General features: G+C 37.9%; 1 protein-coding gene across 2 annotated transcripts in view; it reads right to left on the bottom strand.

Annotated features, from left to right (window-relative positions):
* The window catches only part of COL25A1 (collagen type XXV alpha 1 chain), a 465,856-nt gene that overhangs the window by 76,335 nt on the left and 369,934 nt on the right, over positions 1-19,587 (bottom strand). For both annotated transcript variants that reach the window (XM_044224287.1, XM_044224288.1), the window contains exons 13-15: positions 5,758-5,811; positions 3,627-3,653; positions 1,191-1,235 (exon numbers count right to left, since the gene is read on the bottom strand). In XM_044224287.1, the coding sequence (XP_044080222.1) occupies positions 1,191-1,235; positions 3,627-3,653; positions 5,758-5,811 (126 nt within the window). The remainder of the gene's footprint in view (positions 1-1,190; positions 1,236-3,626; positions 3,654-5,757; positions 5,812-19,587) is intronic.

The following is a 19,587-nucleotide window of genomic DNA, read 5'->3' as shown; positions in this document are numbered from 1 at the left end:
CCCCCAGGAGCCATTTGGCAATGTCTAGAGATAGGTTTGGTTGTCGTAGTTAGTGGGATCTAGCAGCAGCAGGCCAAGAATGATGTTAAACATTCAGCAGCCCCCATAACAAAGAATTATCTGGCCCAATATGTCAATAATGCTGAGGCTGGGAAACCCTGGTCTTCCAGAGACTGAGGGTCCACTTTAATTTCTGGACTGCTCCTCGAATGCAAACGTATAACTACAACGTGGTGACATTAATTCGTTCCTATTATCCATGCCATATTTACATTAATATTTATAAGAATGAGAAAGATAAATTTCTCCTTTTTTATGGGGATGCTTTTACGACTAACCATTACCCATCTGTACTGTAATAATTTTCAAACCAAAATATTTTTATCTTCAACTCTAAGCTTAAATGAATAAATCTTTTTTTATCACTCAATTACTTAGCTTGATTTTCATGAAAATCTGACTATTCTAATTTCAGTTGCTTAAAAGATCTTTTTCTTAATTCTTTACAGCACAAGTGAAGTAAAATACCCTTCTTATGCCAGAGATATCTGTTATGCATGAAGCCAAGCGGAAGCTATAATGATAGATGGGGAGGGGGATGATGAGAAGAGGTAGGAAGAGGAGTCACAAGACCACTGTGATATAAATGCTAATAACGATTTAAAAGATTAAAAAAAAATGCAAAGGCTGACGAAATATTTGGATTTAGTAGATTTCAAGTGAAGGTAAATTTTTAAGATTACACTATAGGCTCTAATCAAATGACATTTACTTTCAAACTTGTATATCTCATCCCAATCCTGTGACTTGTTCACTCCCCAAATTGGAACAAATGGAATCGCTCTAGAAATTTTATTTTACAGCTTTGAGTGGAGAATGCCCCGCTTACACATGAATAAATTGTTTTCTTTTTGAAGACCATATTATTGTAAACGAGGCTATACATTTTCTAGAATTTCTGACATATCCTTTTATTTTTAAAATATTTAAATTTGTAGCTAGGAGTTTGTGGAACGATCACCTTCACAAGTTAATATTCAAATATTCTCTAAACTTGTAGAGTTATTTCCCATCTTATCTTATTAAGCTACTACCACTCACTTACCTTTCTCAAAATCTTCCACTTTCACATACATGGAATAATATTTCTTGCTCATACACATACTCTTTCATATTTCACAACACTATACCTTTTCGCCTGTGTCACCTTTGGGGCCATGCTCTCCAGCTTCTCCCTAAGGGGGGAAAGTGATATGGTGAAATATATCGGTGACATTACACACAGTAGCTTTCATTACTTTGAGTTTGCTTTCATGTGCACTATATATCAAAATCTATTGCAAATGTTCTACAGAGCTAACGTATTTTTACTTCAGCAGCTGCCTGATATCAAGTGGTCCAAATAAAATTTATTACAATGAACATAGCTGAGCAGTTTTAAACTATTCTATGATATCAACAGAAAGCAGTACTTTCTCTGATTCCAATAGCTCATTCTGGCACCAAAAGCCTCCTTAACATTATTTCTTTTCTCCTCAAGAAAGCCTTTTCCTGACCATTCCCTCAATATGCCACATGCCTCAGCACCTCCCTGTCCATCCTTCCCGCCCTTCCTGCCCCCCTGAGTTCCTGCCCTCCCCTTTCCCTCCTCTCTGTGTAAATCCTACTATGTCTTCAAGTTCAGCTCAAATCAAATCTCCAGGGCTTAGAAGTGCATGACACAGCCCTCAAAACTGAGGGTGAAAGATTAATTTGTCTGCACCTAAGTGTTTTGCATCTGTGCATTGAACACCCTGTATTTTATTTGAACGCTCTCTCTTTTTAAATTATGGTAAAAAGAAACTGGAGAGTTTATGCTTTCTGGGTTATTTTTTAGATTTCCTGTGCTTATTCCCTTCCTGACATCCCTTTCTACCACAAAGCAAAGCGTTAGAAAAAAAAAAAAAAAGTCATTCGCTCATTATCCATGCTTTGATTCCTTCAATGCTGAATTGTTTCATTTAAGTCTTGCAGCATGTTATAGTGGAAACATCATGGACCTTGGCGCCGGACAGACTGAGCCCAGCTCCAGCACCTACTGGGCAGATGAAATCCCCCCTACATCACGTTTCGCATGTGTAACAGAAGGGGAAGAATGCTTTATGGGTTTATAAGAAATAAACACTATGCTTGTGCAAAACAACTAGGCCAGTTTCTGATGCAGCATAAACTGTTAATGATAGCCGTTAGCGATAACAATGCGTTATTGTTCATAGATTCCCTAAGCTGGAAGGCCCTTCTTCTGTTTAGCTTCCTAAAAGGTCAATTCAGCATTTAAAAATTTCCTTTACATAAGACATCAAGTACTGATAATGGTTTCCGTGGAAGAAGGCAAAGATGTAGGAGAGAGACTTCTACTTTTTTCTGTTTCCTTTTTTTGTTTCAGATAAAGAAGCAGCTAACCTGCTCAGGCCTTTGTCTGTGGCGGGGGACACACCACAGCAGCCCGGCAGCCCGAGTTGCTCTCTGATGAGTCCCTGGGATGGTGCTGACCCTGCTCCTTTCCCCTCCTTAACTTCTACACAAAAGAATGACCTGATGATTAATTAATTTCAAGTTAATTACAAAGAACTGGTTGGAAGCCAAATACATGTACCGATAGTCTCTTAAGAGGAACCTTTCGTAGGCAGCCTATTAGCATACTTTTAAAAAGATTGCTTGGAAAGCCCTTTATTAAAAAACAAAACAGACACAACAGACTTTTTTATGAAGAGGACTGACTCAGAGTGGTCACGAAGTGAAGGGTTGGACTAGCCTTTCCCTCTGCTTTGCTCTCCCTCCATTTAAATACGTGTCTTTAATTTTTGCTTCACAGTGCCGAAAAATACAGTTACATTCAAGAAGTGTGCTGGATCTTTAGGGGTACTTCTTTTAGGATTAGAAGTGATGATACGACTTTATCAGAATGCTCAGATCACTTCTGAAGGGCATGATGTAATGTTTTGGAGCTTCCTACATAGGCAGCACATGTCTCAAGCATTATCAAAGTAAACAGCATGAGAACCAGGAAAATTAGCACCATGATATGTAATGAGAGTCTAAAAATAATCAGGATGCCCCAAAAGTATTCAGAAAGGACGTCTGTGAGAAATTTAACATATGGTACTCCGCCTCCTTTTGTGTTTCTTTTTGCTTTTTTATAAGAATTCTTTGTGGGGCAATTTCTAGTGTCTTTGTTACGGGTAAACATCTGTATTTCTTTAACTTAGTGACCTAGGAAGCAGTAAGGAGAGATACAGAAGAGTAGAAAAGCGTTGGAGTGGCATTAGAAAGTAGGCAAAAACAAGTTTTTCAGGCCTAGGGATTTCTAAATACCATTTAGAAGCTTGACATAGAATGTTCAAATTTGTTCCCTTTCCCTCCATTTCTTTAAACCTTTTTATCCAAACCTCTGTCCATACATAAGAATTACACTATTTTCTCTTACTGATTAACAGTTTGACAAGCACAGTGGTTGTTATATCTCTCTGTATCTATGGATCTGTGGATCTATCTATGGATCTAAGGCTAGCTAGTCATCCATACTTCTATACAGTTAGGTTTGATATCTCTTTGGGGGGGGCGGTTACAAGCAGAATCATTCTTACCTTTTCGCCTTGATCTCCAGGTTCTCCCTGAGCAAAAGAACAAAGATTGAGAGACACATTAAATTATAAAACACCCAATTAAACACCACCTAACAAAATCAGATATTGACCATAATAAGTCAATTATATGTGACACTTTCTATTTTGCTAACATAGAATTGCTATATTGAAAACAAATTGCAAGATGAGTTTCCTGAAGAATTGGGGATGGATATTAATATCAAATGTGATCTTAATTCTTTGATTTTAAAAGATGAAAGAAAGGTATTTAAGATTATCATCCACAAACCATTTGGGGGGCATTAAGAACAATGTGGTACCAATTCAATGTCTTGAGCAGCTTCTTAGTTTTCAAGTTTTTATTCCTCCCAAACTCAGAATCAGTAAGGTGAACTAGCACATCCTTTCATGGTCTTTTATTTAAAGCAGCCCCAAGTGTATGGATTATTTTAGGGGCCTAGAGTCTGTGTAGTTCCCCCATCGGTCTTCTTCAAACATGATGGTGAACACAGGCCTGACTTTGGACCCCTAAAGACTGTCATGACTCTCTTCAACCTGCTGATAACCTGCATGTTCCAAGTCAGGTATATTTTGGGCAACACTGGTACCTTCAGGAAAGAGATTAGAATGGGGCAGAGTCAACATGAGTTTAGGAGAATGTCTTTATTCAAAATGATGACTGGGACAGTATGAGGACTAAAATGCAAAACTGTGCTTTGAAGAGAATCCTTATTTTCACTTTACCTAGGAAGGCACAGGCAATGGAGTGGAGAACTCTAAAGTAAATCATGCACATCATGATAATATTCCTCTTATGAAAAGCATCAGTAAGTGTTGCCATGAGATCAGGCTGCTTTAAAAAATTGACTCAAGATGATTATTGTGTTTTTTAAAGTTAGAAATCCCTCAAAATCAGTTTGGAGCCAAGACTCTTTTCAGTTGCTGGGACTCAGTCTGACCCTTTGGCTTTCTGAATTTCAAGCCACCTTTCAGTGCTCAACATCCATCCTGATGGTTGCTAGGCAACAGAAGACTAGCACTGAGAACATGCATTAAGCATTAACTCTTATCATTTGGCTTTTTAACATGGAGCAAGTGAGGGGGAAAAGACAGGAGAATGGCCGTAGTCCCAGAAGGAATATTTTCTTTCCTCTCCTGCAGGACAAAGGACAGGTCTATAAATTTTAGGTCTGTCCTAGGCGCCTGTCAATAGCAATATGATCTGTAAAATCAGCTGACAAGGCATCTGTGGGTACAGACATACACTCGCACAGCTGACGGGATTAGACATTAGTTATGTACTTCAAGGGATATTCACTCATCAAAGGATTTGGGATTTGTCTGCCTGCTTGGTTTAAACTGTGCCCAATCTTTTTATATTTAACAGATTCATTTGTTCTTCAAAAAAAAAAAAAAGAAAAAAAGAAAAGAAAAGAAAAGAAAATCTGCAACCCAAACCTCATTACAAGTTTTCCCTATTTAGTAATTCAGACCATATCCGTTTTCAAATTTTAAACATGCCACATCTTGGGCCACCTGGCTGGCTCGGCCAGTAGAGTGTACCACTCTTCATCCAGGGATTGTGAGTTTGAGCCTCGTATTGGGTGTAAACATTACTTTAAGAAAGTAAACATCTTAAAAAAACAACAAAACATGTCACATTCTTTATTCTGCTCTTCGTCTTATTGACTGGTTATATTCTGTATGTGCTGGAGATGACCAAATACTGCAGAAAGACCACAGTGGCACCGTGAAAGTCATCTTTAGTAAAACTTGTGAATATTATGCACATTTCAGGCAGTATTAACATGGCCTACGATTTAATATGCTTATTAAGCGGCAAAATGACAAGACTCATATTTGAAATACGGGCTTTTTTTTATGTTATTGAAATATCCCAGAATAAAGATTTTGACAATTGTATCTTACTTGTTTTTTTGCATTTGTAATGCTAATGAGAATCATACACATAATTTAGTCATTAGCCACAAACTGCTATTCGGCAGCACGTTATACTATTAACAAATATTCCATCCAAGTAACACCAGTGGGATATAAAAAACTGTTATAGCTTACAATTTCATGAAAACTCATATCTCAAATGATTCTGCTTGGTTTCACTTGTACTAACCTTTGGCCCTGGTATTCCATTTTGTCCTACTGCTCCAGGCAACCCGGGATCACCCTCATGAAAAAAATAGACACTATTAAATAAAATACATAAAATTTATACATTATATAGATCATTAGAGGATACAGCTGTCCAATAATGATCTGGAAGTAGAAAAATAAGTGTCTACTAGTATAAATACAAATTAGCTTATTTGGTCCAAAATTCTATGTACTCGGGCCCAAGGATAAACAGGGTTAATTTCCTTTGTTCAGTCTTTTCTCCGTTAAGAAAGCTGAAGCAACTTACCGACAGAAATGAATATCTAGCATGGTGCTGGGTACCTTGTAGGCAATAAATAAATATCTGTGGAATGAGTTAAAGACATCTGAAAACACAAGCTCTCTCGATGGAGAACTTGCAAGTGGTTCATCAGCTCAGGAAAATAAGGACCAAATCATTACATTTACGAGACTTAATCAAATGAGCATTTCTAAATCTATAGCTTAAAGAACACACACATCTTTGAACATCAACAAAATTAGACACATTTGACACAAAAGTCAAAAGTCAAAATGGCTTTGGTTTCTCTTCTCAATTTCACTGCAAAAATAATTAGAATAAGACATTCAGAGCTGTGGCTCTCATTGTCCTATTGAGTGATAGGCATTTGGGAGAAAGATGATGGTTACTAGGTCAGAAAAATTTCCCATCTCAGATAGAAGAGTCTGTGTAACAGTTTTCCTAGGCTCTGAACCAGCAGTTGTTTTCCAAAAATGAGAAGTCATGAAGTGCCCAGCAGCAAGGATAAGATACTGTGACTCTCGATTCTTCCATGTGGCTCCAAGTCATATTAAATAGAATTCCATTTCATTTAAGAACCTTCCCAAAGCCCTTTACAGTGTGCACCAATGATGGAAAAGCTTTCCTCTTTCCAGTAAGGGTAGTAAAGTTATTAGTTGATTTTTAAAAAACCCAAACTTTATTTTTAGAGCAGTTTTAGGTTCACAGCAAACTTAGTTGATTTTTTTTTTAAAGATTTTATTTATTTATTTGACAGAGACGCAGAGAGAGACAGAACACAAGCAGGGGGAGGGGCAGAGGGAGAAGCTGGCTTCCCATGGAGCAGGGAGCCCAATGCAGGGCTTAATCTCAAGACCTTGAGGTCACTACCTTAGCCAAAGACAGACACTTAATGACTGAGCCACCCAGGTGCCCAACTTAGTTGATTTTTAAGCATGTTTTCTAAGTCCCCTACAGGGCAGAGATTGCACTTCAATATTCGTACTCTCAGCTTAAAAAAAATGCACATTAATAATTATAACTACCATTTTTAAGTGCCAGGAACTTTACTTTCATCAATTCATTTAATTCTCACCAATTTCTATGAGGTAAGTACTACCTTTATCTTTATTTAACAGATGAAGAAATTAAGGCACAAGAGGGCTTCAGCAACTTTTCTAGACTTACACAACTCTAGCCAAGATTTGAACTCTCATGATCTAACTTAAGAGGTTGTGCTTGTAACAGTCCGATGCATTCCAGAATGAATGAAAGCGTCTAAATATTGGGAGAGAATACACGGGAGTATTTCCATCCTCATTATCCTTTGGTTTATACTCCTCACTTATAAATGACCTTTCGGGGTGCCTGGGTGGCTCAGTGGGTTAAGGCCTCTGCGTTCGGTTCGGGTCATGATCCCAGGGTCCTGGGATAGAGCCCCACATCGGCCTCTCTGCTCAGCGGGAAGCCTGCTTTGCCCTCTCTCTCTGCCTGCCTCTCTGCCTACTTGTGATCTCTGTCTGTCAAGTGAGTAAATAAAATCTTTAAAAGAAAAAAAAGAAAAAAAAAGTGACCTTTCAGAATGTATAGAAACCTGAATTAATTATAGCTTATAAAAAGATGATTTATATCTTTATATAAATCCAGGTAAACTAAGAATAGGAAGCTTATGTTATCCTTCCAGAAAAGCAAAAAATATTTTACTACTATACTGGATTATATGAATTTCCTGGAAGAAATTCTGCTTTGTATATAAAGTTACACTATAATTGTAACTCTTGCACTTTCCGTGGATAAATGGCAAAAATGCTGACAGAAGAGCAATGGCCATTATAGGAAATTTTTGACTGGCCATTTGCACATCACAAAGAGTAAGAACTCAGAAATAGAATATGCCCGAAAAAGGACTGTCATTTACTCAGCAACAGAAGAGCTATCATGTCTGCTTTCTTCAAAGAATCCACAACAGGATGCACTAATATCATAACTCATGGTTTAATGCAAACATGAGATGCTGCCAGGAAACAATACGAACTTTGTTTAGACTTTCAAAGAATAACCATGGTAGCCAGAATAATAATAAAAAAAATAGTTAAGCCCCTGGAACTGAACAAAGTACATGCTGAGATTTTGAAGCAAGGAAGAGAGACGTTGTTTAGGTATCTGGTTAACATCCTCCTTAATATATGAACACCGAGGGACTAAATCGTGATCCTGTTTTAAAATTTTTATATACTGTTAAAATAATCTTTTAACATAATACAAAACAAAAAATGCACCTAGGATTCTATCACCCTATAATAATTGTTTTCTTTTTGTCCTGTTTCCTTCTAGTCTTTTTTATTTATACTTACATGTTTTCAAGCAATTGCAAGCTTATTACATAGTTTGACATACTGATTTTTTATTATTTGATACTAATACCTAGTATTTGTTTTCACATGTATTCATGATTGTCTTGTGAATAGTTTATCGTCTATCAAAGTCCGATATGATCATATGTTTAGTCTGTCCCAAACACTTAAACACTTGGTTGTTGCCAGTCTCTGCTATTAAAGATAAACTAAAACACCCACCTCTGTAAATATTTCTAAATTGTCTTCCAAAGGATTCAAGTTTTATCTGCTTCAATAGGTCCCCACTCTGTGTTACTTTTTTCACAACTTCATCGGCATTGGATATCACAATTTTAATTATTTGGGGGTAATATTACTAAGCACAAATGAGAGTTTACTGTTGCCCAGTTTTACATTTATCACTTGTAAGTTTAAATTTTTGTATGTGTGTTTATCATTTCAATAGGTATCTCACAAAATTTTAAAGCTAAAAGTGAATAAAGCTGTTTCTTGAATGAACCAAAGGAAGATAAAAAGAAATGTGAGAAAGTGACTCACAGCATTTTACCTTTCTAATAAGTTTTATCAAGAAGAATATACTCAGGGGCACATGGGTGGCTCAGTGGGTTAAAGCCTCTGCCTTCAGCTCAGGTCATGATCTTAGGGTCCTGGAATCGAGCCCCGCATTGGGCTCTCTGCTCAGCAGGAGCCTACTTCCCCCTCTCTCTCTGCCTGCCTCTCTGCCTACTTGTGATCTCTGTCAAATAAATAAATAAAATCTTAAAAAAGAAGAAGAAGAATATATTCAAACTTAGATTAGGAGGCTATGGAGCATTCTGCTACTATCCAGCCTTAGTTGTGGGAAGGAATTGGGAAAGGTGTGGGAAAGGAATGTTAAGGATGAAATGCTGTGTAACTCTGAGCTCCAAGTCCAAGATGTGGGATTCTGGAAGGCATCAATTCATTCAACTAACATTTAGTGAGAATTTTCTACCTGTTCTACTCTAGACTGCATGTTTCGTGGGATATAAAGATGAAATACGTATGACAGGCACCTGTGACCAAAGAGCTGACTTTTGAGCCAGAAAAAAACAATACATACAAAAATAACTTAAGAGGGCATCTAATTAAGGTCATAGAATTTTTTGCTTTGAATGAAGTTTTCTTGCATTTCATGAAATAAAGAGACACAAATCAAAAGGAATGAATGAAGAATGAACCATATGTCATGTAGTGTATTAATATTTTCTGGTGTATGAGTGTAAAATACTATGAGTCCCCTTCAAATAAAGTTACAATATTACATTACTATGTAATGTATTAAAAATATACATATGGAAAAAATCAGAAAAGTATAGACAAAAAAATGAGAGGTTTCCAATGTGTAGAGAGTTAGTTTCCTATTTGTTATAGAATCTGTCCATCAATTTCTGATTGCATTTCACAAGTACTGAAGGATATTCCAAAGATAGTAATAATGAAAAACAACAGCTAATTTAACATTTAGATTGATAAGGTTTTCTCTCTAATAGTTTAAATTCTAAAGCATTCCCTGCCTATTACTCACAAACGATGATGTGCATATTTAAGCTAAAAATAAGTTGGACTGGCTTTTAGGAAACGGTCTTGCTATTTTCCTTTTTTCCTTCCTTCCTTCCCTCCCTTCTCTCTCCCTCAAACCAAACGCTTGTTAGCTCTTTCCAACTCTAATATAAGACATCACTCAAGATTTTTATAATTGTTTCAGGTACCACTAACGCTAATCTGGGGCAACCTGAAAGAATGCTGAAAGAGAGGAAGGAAGGAGTATGGTTGTCTTACGAAATTGACTGCCAAAGGGAAATAGGTCATTGAGAGGTAATATCACTTGCCTGAGGGCAACTGTTTTCTATTCTGACAATGCGAATTTACAATGAGTTGGAGCTTAAAATTTTTAGCATCATATAATTTTACATTCACTTGTCAAAACCGATTTTGTTTAAGTGCTGCATTTTCAAAAAGAACTCATCCAAACAGAAGAGAGAAATAACTACAAGGAAGATGAACCATCAGTGGATGGAAAGAGTGATACTGAGCAGAATATGGTGTTGGTCTCCCCCCCACCCCACCCTTGGCTTTTCAACTCTTCCTTAGGCTTATTTATTTTTATTTTTCAATTTTTTTACTTGAGTGTAATTGACACCCAGTGTCACATTAGTTTCAGATGGAGAGCATAGTGATTCCACTTCTCTATACGTTACTCTATGGTCAGCACGAGCGTAGCTACCACCTGTCACTATATGTTGTTTTAACATCACTGACTAGATTCTCTAAGCTGTGAACATGGTATCAGTCTTAAGGTTGCTTTCCTGCCTCTGGAGTTGGAGGTGTTGGTATACTCACATAGTAAAATAAAGACTAATGGTCACTGACACCTAAATGAAACACTGAGTGTGCTTTTTCTCCTGCCAGATCTCAGTGACTTGCAGGGTGAGTAGGATTGGCTTTTAGACGCCTTCTGCAGGCAGCCATAGTGGGGAGTGTGTGTCCTTTCATGAGACTTGGGGGCCTCAGCGGCTTTAGAAGCAGTTGGGTAAGTAACACCTGGTAGAGGAAGATTCATTGGAAGCACTGAGCAAGGCACCCAACAGAAACTTCTGGGTACAACTGTTTGGGAAAATGTCAAGAAAACGGGGTTTCTGCTCTCCATTCCTATTTATTCTTTCCAGTTTACTTTAGTTTAGTTTTCTACTCTGGTTTCCTGATGGCAAATACGAACACAAAATGCACAAAAAGACCTACATATTTTGAAATTTATAGGAATGTAGCATTGTACAACACAATAAAACAAAATCAAATCCTAGCGCCGCCCTATAAGTGCTGTTAATGTTTTGAAAAAGTCATTTGTCTTTTTGCACACCTCTCAGCCTTGGCTCAAATGTCCCCTTACTACAGGGGTTGACTGGATACCCCACCACCTTTCCTGCCCACTATCTTACTTAATTTTCTCTATTGCACTAACTGCCATGTAACGTATGCTTTTCTTGGTTTCAAATCTGTCTCTCCTACTAGGAATGCTAGATTTGAGAAATCAAGATACAGAACAACTACTCACATTTTAATTTCAAATATACAACACTATTTTAAAGTTACATATATCTTAAATATTGAATGGGACATAGTCATATCAGAAATTATGAGTTGTTTATCTAAAATTCAAGTTTAATTTGGCATATTATTATCTGGTGACCCTATTTCCCACCTCCACCCTCTCACCACACGAGAATATGCACTCTGTCTATTTTGATCCCTCCTCATTCCACATTGCCTAGAAACTATATCTTACACAAAATAATTGTTCAGTTACATATATGATGGAGAAATGAATGAATACAGGAGAAGCATATACATTAAGACCACATGAAGATATAAAGCTCTTATAGGCCTGGTAAGAGAGAGACAGTGCAAGACTTCTCTTCTGGGAAACTGAAAAACCTGTAAGGGTGTTGGTAAGAGATGGTTCATCTCAGCTATAGCACACCAGCCCTTGGTGGGAAAAGAGAAGGGGACCCAGGAAAAAGATGGGAGAGATATTAAGCCAGCAGTGATACCTACAAGTCACGTAGGTCAGTGTGGAACATTCGAGCTGAGGAACAGAGGAAAAGCTCAAGGTAAGTGAAGGGCAGAGTACGGTGGGCAGAGGAGTCCCACGAGGGGCAAGATGCCTTGAATGAGCAGAACTTTCATGGCTTCCAAGGGGCTCACGCCCCTGAGCCCCACCAGAACGCTCAGGGAAGGATGGCTGAGAGCACTAAAGCCTGCTCTAGTTGTGCCTGTAGGTACAGAAACTGGGGCCTTCTACGTATTTCCCTATATCCTTCCATCTGCTCTTTCCTGCACCCCAATTGCCTCGGGGGGCGGGTGGCAAGCAGGAGGTGGGGCAGTGCTGGTTATATTAATTATTGTGTCATCTAAAGTTCCCACAAGACCCTTTCAGAGCATACACATGCCATCATCTACCTGAGGAATTCACCCTAACATCTGCTCTTCCCTAAGCAGAAGCACTCACAGAACAGTGAATTATTTTAGATGAAAGGACCCAAGCCAGTTATTCTTAACAGACAAAGAAGCACATTCAGAGAATAACGTTCCAGAGGGAAATACCTACAAAGAGCAGATGTAAGATCAGCACCCAGGCCTTCCGATTCCCCATCTTCTGTGCCTTCTATTTGAGCAACTTGTGTCTAAAAGAAACCTCATTCACTTCTATTATGCTTCTTTCCTGTTTAACTTGAGCATGAAAGAGGAAAGTGGCTTCAGGAAGCCTCCAGTCTAATCTCAGGTTTTCCACCTCTGGTCTTATGACATAGAGCAAATTGCTCAAGTTTCTACGGGGCTCAGTTTTCCTTCTCTGAAGTGTGTGGGGGTAGATTAAATGCTTGCCTTCTCTTCACTCTAAAGGACTAAGATGTAGTTTTATTATTGTTTTAAGTAGGAACTTAGAAAATTTTATTCAACTCACGATACCTATATAATAATAATATTATTATTATTTGTTGTTGTTGCTGGACTCAAGATGTCACCTGGTGATTCCTTATTCCTCAGACACTGATTAAACTCGGCTCAGAGCCCAATTTCACAGGTGAAGGAAGTTACGAGTCCAGGGCTCCCCGGACCCTTCTGCTGGGGTTCATCGTGGTTTTGTCCCAGACCAGTTCAGATGGGTCAGTCAGTTCCCTTCACCAGCTGCCTCCAAAACCCCACTCTTCCCAGGCCTTTTGTGAGTTCAGGATATGGTGTTCCTGGGACGGTCTCACATCACAGAGCAGGCAGCTTTCCTCACTTGCTGGCTTCCACCCTGATTTTCTCTTTCCTCCCCTCTCTCCTAGACCACCCTGGGCATTCAGCTTCACTCTCTCTTATGTAAAGCAATTTAGTAGTTTCTAAAAGGCTTATGCTTGCGTGCCCAGTCTCCAATTCTTTTCTACCTCCTTGCCTACAGGCAGAGGAGTCTTTGTAATTTGGCGAAAGAAAAACCAGAAAACCTGGTCAGTTGTGTTTGGTTCTATGTCAGAGAATCTGGCGTTCTGTAGAGGCGCTGTCTTGTTTATCTAATCAACAAAATCCCTCCCTAAAATTAGAATCTCTCTGTCCATACCGGTAATACGAATGCTAATGAGTAGAAAGTTGATAGGTCTATCAGCCAGGAGCCTAATAAAAACATTTTGTTTCAGATAATCTACTGAAATGGGTCTTAAACTGATTAAAGTAATAACTAAGCTGAACCTAGTAATCAAACCTTCATTATTCATTTTTTTAAAGTACAAATGTTTAAAAATGTAAAATAAGTAAACATAGCAGTTTTATCAAAAATATTATGGCATGGACTCTCTCAGAAATATGCCTGCGAATTATGACTGTATATTTCAGTTTTTGTTCTGCTAAGAAATGTAACAAATATACTAAATATAATTTGAACAAAGAAATTCAAATACAAAAAGAGAGCTAAGAATGTAGTGGTCACAGGAAATAGCTAAATTGCATTAATTTGGGCAAAATTTACATTAATGAGAATTATGTGCCTTGAATATACCCCTAATCTTTGAAAGTCTGGGTAGAAGTCCACATGGATGACTCCACATTCCACCCCATAGTGCTAATATCCTCTCTTCTCTTCCTAACCCCCGTCCTCTTCTTCACCAGGAAGGGCCTTGGAGGCTGCGTGTGAACCTCACAGCCTGCAAGCTTTGCCCACAGCTCCCCACCCAGAGCGGCTCCAAGGTCACTAACAGGTTTAGGCCTGTGTGGTTGTTCATGGGACTATGGATCTGCAAAAGAGGCCAATACAAGCACTAGAAGCAGAATCAGGACACGTGAGGCAGAAATTCTTGGGTTGTGGACCTACGATGTGATCAAGAAATGGGGAAACTGGGCTTTGAGTAGTTATGCCTCCTTGACCCGCACTCTGTGGGGAGGGTTATACCATAGGAGGGACAGAGGAGGCATCGTGAGAAGCACTGCTTGCCTGGGTCTACGGGAAACGCTATTTAGTATCACCTTTGTAAGTAATTTATGAAAGGTACCAAAAATGAGCAAAAACCAACCAGAAAGCATGGTGTCATAGAGGACTGACTTTTCTGTATGTATACAAAAATTGTTCACCATGTACATGCTTATGGGGGAGAGAAGATTGAGGACAAAGACATGTTTTAGGAAACTATAATCAAAGTGGTTCTGTTAAGTATTCTAGGAATTGCAACATAACACGCCCTTGATAATATATTGACTTTTTTTAAGTTTTAAAGCCCAGCTAATTTCTTCTTTCCTAAAGCATAGTCCTTAATGATAAATCTATGTACAGTTTGAATGATGAATTTTTTTTTCTCTTGAGAAGAGAATGTGCCTAATTATTAATAGAAATGTTAAGTGGTTATATCCAGCTAGAAAATTTTTAAAAATCAGTGAAGAGTAGTAGAAAGAAATAATAGTTCTTACTAACATTTGCTTATACACCCAGGAGGCTTCCGAGTCATGGAGTTATTAATGCCCCTAGTACAGAAAGGAACATAGTCTGTTCTTATTTAATATTGTAAGAATATTTAACATTTTAATAAAGTTACATTTGCCACTTTATTTTTCCTGATTAAACGTTCAGATAAATATTTTAATCTTCATTTGATGAATGAAGACACTAAGGCTCAGAGACGATAAATACCTTGCCCAAGGTCCTACAAATACTGAAAAGCAAAACTAGGTTATTCTGAATTTAATATCCTCATTCTTTTTTTTTTTTTTTAAATAAAGGCTTCAGTTAGTTTCATTTTTTAAAAAAGATTTTATTTATTTATTTGAGAGAGAGAGAGAGAGAGCGCAAGCATGAGAGGGGGAAGGTCAGAGGGAGAAGCAGACCCCTGCTGAGCAGGGAGCCCAATAAGGGACTCTATGATGAGACTCCAGGATCATGACCTGAGCTGAAGGCAGTCACTCAACTAACTGAGCCACCCAGTCACCCTAAGATCCTCATTTTTTTTTTAAAGATTTTATTTATTTATTTATTTATTTATTTATTTGACAGAGAGAGAGATCACAAGCAGACAGAGAGGCAGGCAGAGAGAGAGGAGGAAGCAGGCTCCCCACTGAGCAGAGAGTCCGATGCGGGGTTTGATCCCAGGACTCTGAGATCATGACCTGAGCCGAAGGCAGAGGCTTAACCCACTGAGCCACTCAGGTGCCCCCTAAGATCCTCATTCTTTTTTTTTTTTTTTTTTAATTTTTTATTTCTTATAAACATATATTTTTATCCCCAGGGGTACAGGTCTGTGAATCGCCAGGTTTGCACACTTCACAGCACTCACCATAGCACATACATCCCCAATGTCCATAACCCCACCCCCCTTCTCCCAACCCCCCTCTCCTCAGCAACCCTCAGTTTGTTTTGAGAGATTAAGAGTCACAAGATCCTCATTCTTAATGGTGGAAGCAGAGTCATGCACAGTGAGAACAAACTGCCTGGCTTTGAAGCTGAACTCTAATACTAACACCTGGTAACTCTGGGTAAAATATTTGTCCTCCCAGTTGCTCGTTAATATAGTGGAGATGCTAGTTCCTTCTTTCTAGGATTGCCGTGAGGAATAAGTGAGCTAATATGCACACCACACTAAGGACAATACCTGATACTAAATGCTGAATAGGGGGCGCCTGGGTGGCTTAGTGGGTTAAAGCCTCTGCCTTCAGCTCAGGTCATGATCTCAGGGTCCTGGGATCGAGACCCAACCCACATGGGGCTCTCTGCTCAGCAGAGAGCCTGCTTCACCCTCTCACTCTGCCTGCCTCTCTGCCTACTTGTGATCTCTGTCTGTCAAATAAATAAATAAAATCTTTAAAAATAAATAAATAAATTCTGAATACATACACCGCGCTTTTCTGTTCTCTGCAATGGGCAGAGAAGACAGAGAAGAGAATCCTGAAAGTAATTCAATTTCTCACAAATTAACCCTTCTGATACTGATACTGTTTCGCAGTTGGAAAATGGTCACGATCTCTTGGCAGTGTGGTCTCATAACAAATGAATGGAACTGGGTAGGTGCTAAACTGTTAGGATTGTCACAGTAAGTTATTTCATTGCAATGCCTTTTATTTATTTATGTATTTTTATATATTTATTTATTTATTTCAGAGAGAGACCGCATGAGCGGGGGTGGGGAGTGAGTCATAAGTTTGGAGAAAAGGTAGACCATGATGAATACAGAAGCCCCATCATGATTGGTAATACGGTATTTTGGAAACCAAATTCTGAGAGCAAGCTTGTCTGTAATTTAATTTGCAAGTAGTGCACCATAGGGGTAGTTTCTCTCCCTTCGCCAAGTGCTGGCCACCTGTTGGGTCTCACCTAAGTCACCTGTCTATTCAGAGAAGCATCACTTGGCATTACTTGGCTCTGGGCACCAGACTCTCTGCCACAGTCCTTAACAGAATTGTGACATAACAGGTTTTTGGTATAACTGTTCATTTAATGTCCCCATCCCCAGGTATGCTGGAAATTCCATGAGGACTGGGAGAGATGGTGACTGGTACCCAGTAGTAAGGGCTGTATGGATGATTGAAAAAAATCAACAAGTCAATCAGTGGACACATTTATGGGAAGTTTTTTTAAAAAGCTTTCCCAGATTACATACACAATTGAATCAGATGTAGTAAATCAGTATTTTTGTAATCCCTTCTGGAAAATATGGTGTTCTTTCAGTTAAAATGGAAAATAAGGGGACTTGATGATCTCATAAATCAAACCCATTTGCTTTGTTTGTTTTGGGACAGTCTGTGAGCAGCTTGCCTTCTCTCACACCCTTCCCCCAGGAATCCCTTTCCCCAACTTTTCATTCTTCCCTCTCCTGATATTTTAGTAGAATGACAGAATTTTGTAGAATGATAACTATTATCAAATTCTATAGTAATATGCCTAAATGAAGTCAGGGGGAAAGTGGTTTAAAAAAATCTTTACTGTACTTCATTTATTTCAAGCCAACATTAAACTACCCCTTGTAACTAACTTTTCGTTCCTCTCTAAAGGAATGTAAAATTAATTACGTGCAGAATAGAAATATTGTTTGTCCCACTTAACAAATAAAATTGAGTGAAAAGCCTCTTTAAGAGTAAGCATGTATGCAAAAATGCCAGAGAATGTATGAATCACACTTAGGGGAAAAGTGATTTGACTACATGAAATGTTCTGTAATAGGAAAATGATGATGTCTCTTTTAGAAGAAAGAACACATCCTATTATTATAGTTACTAGAGAAAAAAAGTCCTGTATTCTGAGAATTCTAATGTACATAACTGCTAACTTCAGAAGAGAGAAAAATTCATAAAAACAATTCGTCTCAACTTTAACCTGCAAAATGATTGAATTGCTGTAAGATACTTTCCCTGAACTATTAATTAATCTGGAATCAGAAATCAATCACTTCATTTACTCTGAGTATTTTTTCTTAAAGTCTAAAATAAGAAAGTCACAACTATATTGGATAAAAGGACCACTGAATAAGTTCTGCTATAGGAAAATTCTAAGCTAGCCAACCAGAAAACAACAGAACTATACCATATTCAAATCGTTCAGGAATTTGATTCAGAGCCAAGCAAGCCAAAGAAAAGAGGGTATTTAGTTGTTACAGTAAGTGAATCAAGAATAAAAAATATTGAGTTCATCGAACAGTGCACTGAACAGACTTGAATAAACAGCTTGACCTTTGGAAGTCTGAGAGCTTCAATTTATCTGTTCTCTAAATACACTTACAATAAAAATGCCATTAGAAGTATGCTGTGAGGATTAATGTCAGTGAAGACCATGAGATCCACAGATAGGAGATGAAAAGGAATTCTAAATGCCATAACTATAAGCTAATTAAAATTTAATGTTCCTTAAAAATCACATAGCTATCTGGGCTAGACTCGTAGATGATACACTAACATTATTTTTTATTAGTAGATGATAACGCTAGCATCATTTTTTATTTATATTATATATTGAAGTTTAAAAATAATAAATTACAGAAAAATCCATGAATAAGATCTTCTGATATTTGTCTTTTGCTTTGAAAACAATCCCTATGACTCTGGAGCCTCAGAAATACTCTAGCTTGCCGAGACAAAATAATTGGTTCTTAATCCTGAAAATATTTATTATTGTTTTCATGGTAACAAACAGAAAAGGGTGTTAGGTGCACCAATTAGACTTTTAATGTACCCTATCTCTGTCCCCAGATCTCCTCTTCAGTGCTATTTGCCCAGTGCTCTTATTCAAGTAAACTGTCATTATGATGATTCATTTTTATGGGTGCTAATTAATGTGAAAATGTGGAGAGAGAAGAAAAATGTAGGGTTCTAATATCACTAATAAAAGTTGAGATTTTGAAAGTTCTGATACACACATATAAACAAAAAAATTTTTTTGTTATATTCAGTTAGCCAGCATATAGTACAACATTAGTTTTTGATGTAGTGTTCAAAGATTCATTAGTTGTGTACAACACCCAGTGCTCATCACAACGCATGCCCCCCCTTAATACCCATTACCTGGTTATCAAAAATTATAGACAGCAATTAATTTTGTCAAAGGAACTAACGTTTAAAAGATAGTTTAAAAGATGGTTTAAAAGATGATTCTACCACAAAGTTATTTTTAAAAGCTTCCACTTTTCCAGTATATCTGAGATGTAGGGTTTAATGGTCAAATATTTAGCTATACACGTAAATATATGTATGTATATATGTATAATATGTATGTATCTCTTCATGTATGCACGTGGGTGTGTGTGAGAGAGAAACAGAAAGACAGAGAAGGATCATGAATAATGGGACACAAACAAAATGCTAATTACACCTTTAAACTAACAAGATCTATTGCTGAGAGTTACAAAAGTTTGTGTTCAATACGATTAGCTAGGGAAGAAGAGGACAACTTTTCATACATATAGGTAAGACTTAGCATGAAATCCCACCCTAATTGCTTTGGCTGCTGACAACAAATTGGAAATTATGGAAACAAGAGCTTTCAGAAATGGGATCTGAGAAGCCAGTTGACTCGAAAATGAGACACAGCTGACTCTATCTCTTAAGACTTAGAAATAAATAAGTGCATCCCCTGGTCTCATTTCACAAAGGAAATGTGAAAAGGGTCTTCCAAAGGCTGCCCATGAGATGGAAGGAAACTGAGCATCCTGACCCCAGGGCAGCGCTCTAGGGTGGGTGAGTGGGGAAA

This window comes from Neovison vison, chromosome 11 (assembly GCF_020171115.1).
Source record: "Neovison vison isolate M4711 chromosome 11, ASM_NN_V1, whole genome shotgun sequence".
Classification (NCBI taxonomy): Eukaryota; Metazoa; Chordata; class Mammalia; order Carnivora; family Mustelidae; genus Neogale; species Neogale vison.
The sequence above is the reverse complement of the archived record's forward strand: the minus strand, read 5'-3'. Positions and strand labels throughout refer to the sequence as shown.